At 63.9% G+C, this 10,097-nt stretch overlaps 1 protein-coding gene across 1 annotated transcript in view; it reads left to right on the forward strand.

Moving 5' to 3' along the window:
• Window positions 1-853: 853 nt before the first annotated feature.
• PLEKHG5 (pleckstrin homology and RhoGEF domain containing G5) overlaps window positions 854-10,097 on the forward strand; it is a 25,785-nt gene continuing 16,541 nt past the window's right edge. The window contains 1 exon segment of the mRNA XM_023747282.1: window positions 854-930. Within this exon segment, the coding sequence (XP_023603050.1) occupies window positions 907-930 (24 nt within the window). The 5' untranslated portion in view covers window positions 854-906.

The raw sequence follows: 10,097 nt of genomic DNA on the forward strand, positions 1-10,097 counted from the left end.
GAGTAGGAAGGTGCCTGCCTTCTTTTCCTACCTACAGGGAACAAAGCAGCAGAATGCCTCCCTCCCCCTTGATAGAGGACTTTCTTTTAATGATTTTGTGTTCGGGACAGTTGTGACCGTTGCGCGGCGGTGGGGGGCGGGGAGCGAGGGGGACCTGGCCCGTCCCCTCCCCTCCCCTCCGCGGTGGGGCGCTCGGTCGCCCCCTCCTCTGGGGCAGGCCTGCTCGAGGTGGGAGGTGGACGCCGGCCTCGCATCGGGGCGGCGGAGCGCAAACCCTGCCCCCCTGTTGGGGTTCCCGTCGGCAGCACCTCTCCCCAAGCCCTGCCCCCTCCGCTCTTGCACCCCAGCCTTTTAGGGAAGGCAGCTTGGAGGGGCCCAGTTCTGGGTCAGAGATGGACGGTGGGTAAGGGGGACCCTCTGGGCCTTTGAGGGGCGTCCATGCATAGGGACGTGGAAGGCAGGGGTAGGAATGGCTGTTGGGCCCCTGGGGTCCCCCTCCCCCCAGCAGTCCTGCAGGGGCCCCCCAGGAAGTCAGGGGCCCCCCAGGTCTGGGAGCAGCACCCCCCCCCACCTGTGGGACAGAGGGAGGGAGCAGTTCTCCCGGTGGAATCTGGACAGTTTCCCTGGGGAACAGCGAGGAGAAAGGGCTCTGTGAACAGATCCCCGAGCAGATAAGCTGGCATTTAAAAGAGAAAGGGACACTGACCTCCTTTGAAGGGAGGTTTGAGGAGACAGCCCCACCCATCCTCGCTGGGGAGGCTACTGGGGCCCTGGGGGAGCTGGGTGCCCGGCCTGGGGTGCACCCTTCCTGGGGACCCACCCCGCTGATAACCTCCTGCTCTCTCCCCTGCAGATGCCGGGAGCCTGGCCGAGGAGAAGGGCCTGCGCTGTCAGAACCCCGACTGCATGGACAAGGGGCGGGCGGCCAAGGTAGGGAGCTGGAGGCCGGGCCGAGGCCGAGGGGCCGGGCGCTCACCAGCCTCTGTCCAGGCACCGGCCAGGGCGAAGCTGGCTGGCCACAGCGCGTCTGGGCTCAGGAGTGGGTAGGGACCCTGGGTGGCTGGTTTCGGAGGCAGAGGGGCTGCCCCTGGCTCTGTGGCAGTGGAGTGGGGGGACGTCTGCGAACGCAGGGGCAGCAGGGGTGCCCCAAAGCCCTTTTCTGTGCAGTTCGTGCAGCAGCCCCGGGGTGACAGGAGCCGTGGCCCCATGTCACAGATGAGGAAGCTGAGACTCTGTAGGGGGAAGGGCCCTCCCCCCCAGGCTCTGTTTCAGTGCCAGTTGGCACCCTTGCTGCAATACCAGGCCACTCTTCAGGCCTGGGCACGGGTCAGGGACGCTTTGGGACAGTGGCTGTGGCCCTGGGACTGGCAAAGGGAAGGGACAGGCTGGTCCTGGAGTGCCAGGCCTCGGGAGCTGGGAATGAGGCGGAACGGGGGATCATGGTCAACAGGATGCCGCAGTTCTGCCCGCCCCCCGCCCGACGTGCCGGGCGCTGTGCCACGCGCTCTCTGTGCCTTATGCGCCACTGTGGGAGCCCTGCTGGGAAGACATCATGGCCACGTTCCCCGATGGAGATACCAAGGTTCAGAGAGGTCCTGTGACTTGGCCGGGCCCTGCAGCTCCAGAGAGACCAAGCCAGGGTTTGAGCCCGTGTTGCGCCCCTCCCAGCACGCATTTGCGCGACCAGTCCTTCTGGCCGAGATCTGTCCTGTCATTATTCCCGTTTGCAAATGGGGAAACTGAGGCTGGGGAGGGTGTGGCTCACCCAGGGACACATTGCTGGGATGTGGTGGAGCTGGGATTTGAACCCAGAGCCCAGATCTGTGTAATGCCAGAGCCCGTTTCCTAACCACGGTGTAGCTCGGCTCTGCCAGCTGCAGGAAATTAAAAATGCCACTCCCCCAGGTCCCTTGTCTCCCCCCCCCCCCCCCCCCCCACGCAGACACGAAAGCGCACATGCTGCACCAGAGGACCACGGCTAGAAGGAACAGTCAGAAGGAACGCGAGGCCTGTTCTGGGTGGGAGCGGAGGGGGAGGCTTCCAGTTGCCGTAGTCACCAGGCAAGGGGGTGTCTGTGATTCAGACAATCTGCTGGCGCGGATGGTGCCTGGCATTGGCGCTTTGGTTTTGGCAGGTTGCCTCTCTCCCAGATGGGGGCTCCTGGCAACAAATTGGCCTCATTACCCCCCTGTCCAACCTGCCAGGGGCCTGCACAGCCTGGGGGCTTCCTCCTGACCCTGAGGCGTGACAAGAGGGGCCAGCCCACACTGTCCTGGCCCCTCTCGTGGGCAGCTGCCCCTGGGGCAGATCCTGGAGCAGGGGCAGGGGTGGGACGGCCTGGACTGTGCAGAGGTGAGGCCTGTGGATGAGGGCTGGTTTCAGAGCAAGTGTGTCACCTCTGCAGCCACAGGTCCTAACTGAAGCCCAGCCTGGGCCTGCCTGGAACTCAGCAGGGCTGACCTTGGCATCAGCAGCCAGAGGGTTGCCCAGCCTGCAGGGGGAAGAGCTGAAGCACGGTCATTGGTGGGACCCACTTTGGGACACGTGGCACAGACTCACTTCTGGGACCTGTGTGATCAGAGGGAGGAGGGCTAGTCAGGGAGGACACCCTGGAGGAGGTGGCCTCTGGTGAAAGTAAAAACATCCACAGGCAAGCAGGAAGGGGGAACTGCCACAGGCGGGAGTACAGAGGCAGTTCTTGCCAAGCGGATGAGGTGGCTGGAGGAGAGGGTGAGAGGAGGAGCAAAGAATGTCCTATTGTTGATGATAATAATAACCACCACTGACTGAACACGTTTCTGTGCCTGGTGGGGTGTCAGGCCCTCACTGAACCCTCGTGAGAACTTCAGGAGGAAAGCATGATTATTCCCTCACGACACGTGAGGAAACGGAGGCTCAGAGAGGTGACAGGACTTGCCCACACCACACAGCTTGATTGGCAGAGCTCGGCCTGGAGTGAGATCAAGAGCCTCCTCTCTGGCCGTTCTAGGAACGGCTGGCAGGATATATGAGCTCTTTGAAGGAGATGACATCATTCATTCATTCACCAAATCAGCTTTGAGCATCTGCCGGGCAGGCCGGGTTCTAGACCCTGGAGGTGTCCAGGAAACAAAGGTCCTGCCCTCCTGGAGCTGACATCCTCGCCCCCTGGGAGGAGGACGGAAGTGAGGCCTCGGCTTTGCCAAACTGGCCCCCAGGCTGCCCCGGGGCAGGGCCATCTTCCAACAGGGCTGGACGCTTCCGCTTCTGGGTCCACCCTGGAGGTTTTGTTTGAATCTCTCCTGGGTGCTGAGGCTTCTGCCATGAATCAGCTGCCCCACCCGACCTCCTTCCCCTGGAGTTCACGCCGAGGGCAGGGTACCAGGCCGCTGGCATCCTGAGGAATGAGGAGCTGTGAGGTGGAGGCAAGCTGAGTGAGCCAGCGGTATGTTGGGGCTGTGAAGGAGTGAGCAGGGCCTGGGGGCCGGGGAGAGGGAGGCGGAGCTGGATGGGAGACACCGATGAAGATGTGTAGCCCGGCCAGACTGGCTCAGTTGGTTGAGCATCATCCTATGCATGACACTCAGAATCAGGGCACGTACCTAGCTTCTGGTTTGAGCCCTGGTCGGTGCACCTATAGAAGGCAACTGACGCATGTTTCTCTCTCTCTCTCTCTCTCAGCATGTCCTCAGGTGAGGATTTTTTAAAAAGATGTGTAGAGTAGCCCACATCTGTGACCTCCAGAGTCAAAGTCAAAGCCCACTCCCTCCCCGCTGCATGGCCTGGGGCAAGTCACTCCTCCTCTCTCAGCCTCGGTTTCCAGGTGGTTGTGCTGAGGATAAAAGGGCTCGCCCGTGTAGCGCTTGGCACAGACTGGCGCACAGTAGGTGTTCAAGAGAATGAATGCCAGCAGCCACCACGTGCTCACCCTCCACCGAGGGGGCGAGACCCCAGGCCTCAGGCGCACTTTCCTTCTCCTCCCTACGATCTGAGACCCCCGGGGTTCCACCCCAGACCCTGGCCAATCCCGCCCAGTGGACATAGGTTTGTGGTACTTCTGTCTGTCCTGTTCCAAGGGCAAGTGGGGCTCAGGGTCTGGGGAGATGGGGAGGTGTTCTCTTCCTCCCTCCCTCACGGGGGGCCAGTGCTGATGTGATGGGGGCCCCACCAGCCGGACCGTGTCTGGCCCCCTTGAGCTGGGCTCCGGTCCAAGTCTGTGGAAGGACACACGGAAGAGGGCTGACACTGGCCCCGGAGACACTGGGCTCTGGGCTCACACATTCGAGGGGCAGAAGGCTTGGGAGTGCCTGGAGGGGGCCCCCCAGGGCGTCACCCTCAGACTAAGGTATTGGTCTAGCGGCCACCATTTCCTCAGCTGGGGGCCCTGTGTCCGGCTTCACCGGGGGACCCCAGCTGGTCCTCACACCCCTGCCTTGCAGTAGGCCCCACCCCACCTCCATCAGACAGGACACGGGGAAGCAGGGAGTGAAATGACTAACCAGGCAGGTCAAGCCAAGTCTGTCCCCGCCTCCCATTTCTAAGGCGCTGTCAGGAGGAAAGGGAGGTTTGTTTTTCCGCGTGGCTCCCAAGGGCCCTGGCAGGGAGGTGCGTTTGGGTCAGTAGAGGCCAGAGTTTGCAGCCCCGGAAGCTGTTCCCCGATGGATAGGTAGTGAGCACCCCCTGCCTAGAGGTATTCAAGCGGAGAGAGTGGAAACTGGGTTTGCTGAACAATGGGCTGTGCGGTGGCAGGGATGAGGGTGTGTGTGTGTGTATGTGTGTGTGTGTGAGTGTGAGTGTGTGCGTGTGTGTGTGTGTGTGCGCGCGCGCGCACCAAGGGGAGAGGCAGCCAGATGAAGACCCGTGGACACAGGGCAGAGGAAGGGTGGGCCTGAGGTCCCTGTGGAGGAAGAATGAGCAGGATGTGGTGAATAATGGGAGAGGTGGTCACCTATTCTCTCGTGCAGCCCTCTTGGGGATAAGAGGTGGAGGTCAGGGTGCCCTTGACAGTGGCCGATTCTGGGGTTCCCTGGTGGTAACTGGTCTTTTTAGATGCTGGTCAGCAGTAGAAGGTGGCAGTCCAGTCTGTACCCTGACAAAGGGGGAGGACAGAGAAGCAATGCCAGTGAACTCCTCGGCTTTGGCTAAGTAATTGGGGGGGGGGGACAGGTGAAGGCTTGGGGTGCCTGGCCCAAGAGACAGAGACAGAGGACCCCATTCATGTGACTGGTGTGGACCCAGCCCCCAGGAAGGCAGCCCCTGCCAGCAGGGGGCTCCGGGCTTGGTGAGGGCCTGAGGGGGTGTGGTCTGTGATTGGGAAAATGCTGGGGGGGCAGGAGGGGGCTGTGTCTCTGGCCCCGGATCCGCCCTGGTGGCCGAGGTCACTGCACCCACCTCAGGGGGAGAAGGAAAGTGTGCTTGGGGCAAGGCTGCTGCCTCCTCCGCGGTGCCCTGTCTCCCCACGCACCGCCTGCACCCCAAGTTCCTAGCAGAGAGGGAACCACCAAGGGGCGGAATGGGCCCCCTTTGCAGCCCTGCATCGTGAGCCAGGAAAAAAGAGGGGGGACACGGAGACGGCCAGACGGGTTTCGCAGGCGCCATAGAGGCGCAGTTCCGAATCCAGCCATTTATAGTGGAGAGGAAGCGAGCCTGGCTCGGGGCGATTCCCAGGGCGGACTCTGCCTCCGGGTCCCTTGGCCTGGACCCCTGGGGCCCCCTCGCTGGCCAAGGCAGCTTCCTGCCGTGGGGCCTCCCAGATGGGCGAGCTCCTGTCGTCAAGCCCAGGTTAAAGACATTGAACTTCCCGGAGATCTGCAAAGGGCCAGCCCCCTTGGGGACTGACAACCGCACCCCCCCCCCACTCCCGGCTCCCCAACCCTAAATTACTCCCTGAGCGCTAGCTGGGCCGCCAGGTCTGCCACCCCCTGGGCCGCCAGGTCTGCCACCTGGGTCCAGCACCCCCATCCCCGCCGGGGTGCGTGATGGTACATCCCGACCCGCCCAGGTGGAAGCGCCGGGCCCTCTACCGTAATTCCCTTACGTGTGGCGCCCCAAGCCGCACAGATCCTCCGAGCCCGCCCCGCCCCACGGTCCGGTACCCCTCGCCCTGTGCGCCCAAGGGAATTGGACTGTCTAGGCCCGAGTTCCAGCCACAGGGGAGGAGACCCGTGTCCCTAGGTGAGTCTCACAGGGAAGCTGGGTCCGGACGGGGTAAGGTCGGGTGCCAAGTCTCCCCCTAAATCACTGGACAGACCCGGGTGGAAAGTCCCAGGCCCGCAGGTGGATCTCAGTGGGCGCCACTGGCGCTACCTCTGAGGGTGGAAGGAGCCCAAGGGCCCTCCCCCCCCCCCCCCAGTGGCTCTGGGGGGTAATCTGCTCCGAGGTCGGGCCTTGCGGAGCCGGCGGAGTCCCAGCCCGGTGGGAAGCGTGTGGCTGGAGGGCTTGTGGGCTGGTTGGAGGCTCTGGATTCTGCCCCACCTGGGAGTCAGAGTTGGTCCCGGGCAGAAAGCCAACTGGAGGCCAGCAGGGGGCGCGAGAGGCACCTCAGCCAGTGGGGCGGCTGCGGGAAGATGAGAGGAGAGGACCAGGGAACGCTGGCGAGGCCCGGCCAGCCTGAACCACAGGCGGGGAAATGGCAGCCAGGGGTGCCTGTGCCCTGCAGATCCCCCAGTCCCCTTCCCCAGGTTTGGGCTGCTCGCGGCAGATTTTACAATGCCTCTGCCCCTCGGCCAGGGTCCAGGCCCACAGTAGGACCCAGCAGCCATCCTAGATGGAAAATTCCAGAGAACTGGCCGACGCCTGCTTTGCACAGATGGGCAAGGGCAGTGTTAGCCTCCCCCCCGCCCCCCAGCACAGGTCTTCCACAGCCCCGCACGCGTCCTCTCCCCCTTCCTTCCCAGGGAGCCTTCTGTCTGGGGCTGGAGAAGGTGCCAGGGGAAGGCGCTGGCTGCCGTGCTCCGATCCGGGCGCCAGGCTCAGGCACATCTGAGCAGGGACGGGGCAGAAGTTCAGACCACAAGGCAGGGCTCTCCCTGGCGCCGGGTCCCAGCCAGACTGCTCTCTGGGAGGAAGGGCCTCGCTGGTTCCAGAGGCCTGGCCTGTGGACGGGTTCTCTACCCTCTGCCCTCTGCCTACAGCACAGCGCACCCCCCTGCCCTCTGCCTACAGCACAGCAGGGCTCTGGGGCGCGCTCTGCCTCCGCGTGGGCCCAGGGCCCAAAGGACAAGGGGTGAGGTGCAGGCCTAGGGGAAGGGAGGAGCTGGCGAGGCCGTTGGGAGGGAGGAGAGCAGCCTGGCAGAACTGGCCCAGCCCTGGCTGACCTGCCCACGCACGCAGCCTCCACCCCTGGATTTCCAAGGTGCCAGATGGGGCCTTGGGGCTGGTCGGCTCCCAGGGGAGCTTATCCCGGGTGGGAAGCCCTTGGGCAGGGGTGTGCCTCCAGCCGGGGACCCCCAACTCCTGATCACAGACCTTGCCCCGTAGAGACCTCCCTCTCCCACTGCAGACAGGCGGGGCCCGGCCACTGTGGGGGTGGGGGTGCCCACAGGCCCTCTTTTTCTGGGCCTGGGGAGGTGGTGCTCGCGGGGAGTGGGAAGGGGGCTCCTGCCTTGGAGACTCCATTATTCATCAGCCCCAGCATCTGGTTTCTGGGTATCAGTTTCAACAAGCCGGTCCTGACTCATGAGCCTGGAGCTGGGGCTGGGCTGGGAGGGGCTCCTTCCCAGCGAGTCAGAGGCTGGGACCTCATGGGCCTGCGCTGGGGCTGGACTATTTCAGCTCCATCTTGTAGAGAGAGGTGGGAACCAGGAATCCGCCAGGGCCACCCCCTCTCCTGGCGCAGGGCCGCCTCCTTGCCTCCCACCTCTGCGGGCTCCTTCACCCAGCACCCGTGGCCTGGGACAGCCCCTTCCCTGGCGGGAGCCTGACCCGGGATGGCCGGGGCCTGGCCACGCGGGTGACGTCCAGTGGCCTGCCCTGGTGGTCTCCATTTGATCCGACCTGGTTACCCCAGGCCAGGGGGTTCCCCTAAGCTGGCTTTGCAATCTGCCCTGTCCCCAAGGGGGTGGACCTCAAGGCACTGCTGCCCCAACCCCCACTTAGCCAGTCTTTAAGCGCCTCATGCCGCCCCGTGCCTGAGACAGACAGTGGTCCAAGCACGAGCATCCGTTTTCCCACTTACTAGCCGGTGACTTAGGGGAAAGTTACTTAACGCTCCCCAGCCTCAGTTTCTCTGTCTGTTAAATGGGGATAGTAACAGTATCTCCTCCTTAGGGCCTTGGAGAAGAATGAACGGGGTTTGCTGCCCCAAACTCCTGGCACAGGCCTTGCACTTGGGAGGGCTCAGCTGCTGGCCTGTGGGGTGGTAGCAGGGCCGGCGGGCCTGGGCAACACCACCAGGATTTGAGGTGGAAACTGACCTGTCCAGGTCAGCAGGCCCAAGGTCAGGGATGCCAGGCGGAAGGGGAGAACCTGTGGCCAGGCCGCGGGGAGGGCTTTGCTGACCTTCCCCCAGCAATGGCCTTCTCTGGCAGGAAGACCCAGCTCTGCCTTCATTCATCCGTCATCCAGTCTGCACTGAGCACCTACTGTGCGCCAGGACTGGGCGAGTGAGGATGCAGTGTGGGCCTAGAGCAGTGATGGCGAAATTTTTGAGCTCGGCGTGTCAGCATTTTGAAAAACCCGAACTTAACTCTGGTGCCGTGTCACATATAGAAATTTTTTGATATTTGCAACCATAGTCAAACGAAGACATATTTTTGATATTTATTTTATATATTTAAATGCCATTTAACGAAGACAAATCAACCAAAACAATGAGTTTGCGTGTCACCTCTGACACGCGTGTCATGGGTTCGCCATCACTGGCCTAGAGCCTCCGGCCTCTGCACAGGGCACTGCAGCAGGAAACGGGCCGAGAAGGGAAGTAACTCCAGGTGGCGGTCCGTGCTCAGGAGGCTTGAGAATGGGGCAGTGAGGGGCTTTCTCTTGAGAGGAGGGTGAAGGCCTCCCCGGGGAGGTGGCAGTTAGGTTGGGGCGCAGTGCCAGCCGTTGGAAAGTCGGGGGCACATGCTGTTCCAGACAGAGAACGCAGACCAGCCGGCGCTGAGCTGGTGAGCTGGAGGGAGGGAGGAGGCCGGCTTGGCGGACCACCGTGTGGGACTGGCGAGGTGGGAGTCAGGCCGTGTGGGGGTTCCGTTCTAAGCCACTGGGGAATTTTAAGGGGGGGCGCCATGATCAGGCTTCGGTTTTCAGAAGGCCTGCCTGTGTGTGGACCGAGTGACAGAGGCTCTGGGTGTGGAGGCAGCCCCTGGGGCCTCCCAGCCCCTAAGGAAGGCTGCCTCCCTCTGGGCCATCCTCACCCTCCTTCGTGGAACAGATTGAGGAGCTGCCGGAGGGGTGGCGGGCTGGCGATGGCATGTCCCCTCGCCCCACGGGGACCGAGGAGTGTCGGTTCCAGGACCTCAGAGTCAGAAGCCTCGATTCGGGCCGGACTCACGTCACCGTCTCCCCACACTGGGATGGAGGCCACAGTGCCCGCTCCCACCTCCTGGGGAGGAGTGTAAACGAGCTTTGACACCCTGCAGTGGGGTCCCAGCACCACACCCCATTCTGGTGGCCTCCTCTCGGGCTCCGTGTGCGCCCCCTGGCGGCGGGGCACGTGGGTGCACCCCGCTGGAGCCCCAGGGGCCTCGGGGAAAGGCGAGTTGGGCTTCGGGGTTTTCCTGACCCCGCTCCCTCCCGGCTCCCAGAGGACCGCCCCCCCCCCTCCCTGCGCTGCACCTGCGGTCGCCGGCCCGGCCGCCCGCCGCGTAGCCCGGGCGGTGGGAGCGCCCCGCCTCCGGCTCCGGATGTGGCTGGGAAGCTGGAGGTCAGAGCAGAGAGGGTGTCCCGGGGCTGGACGGGGCGGGGGTCTGAGCCCCGGAGGGGAGTGTGCCCCGGTCCCGGCCCCCCGCTTCCGTCACCAGCATTCGGGGAGCTCCCCCGGGAGAAGCAGGTCCTGGGGACACTGAGCCCCGGGCCTGGCTCCGGGGTGGAGGCCGGGGGTCAGCGCGGGGGCGGGGGCGGGGCCGGACGCGGCCGGGGGGGCGGTGTTCCCGGCGCCCCATCATCCACCCACCGCG

This window comes from Myotis lucifugus, unplaced genomic scaffold, assembly GCF_000147115.1.
Source record: "Myotis lucifugus unplaced genomic scaffold, Myoluc2.0 scaffold_829, whole genome shotgun sequence".
In the NCBI taxonomy this organism is placed as follows: Eukaryota; Metazoa; Chordata; class Mammalia; order Chiroptera; family Vespertilionidae; genus Myotis; species Myotis lucifugus.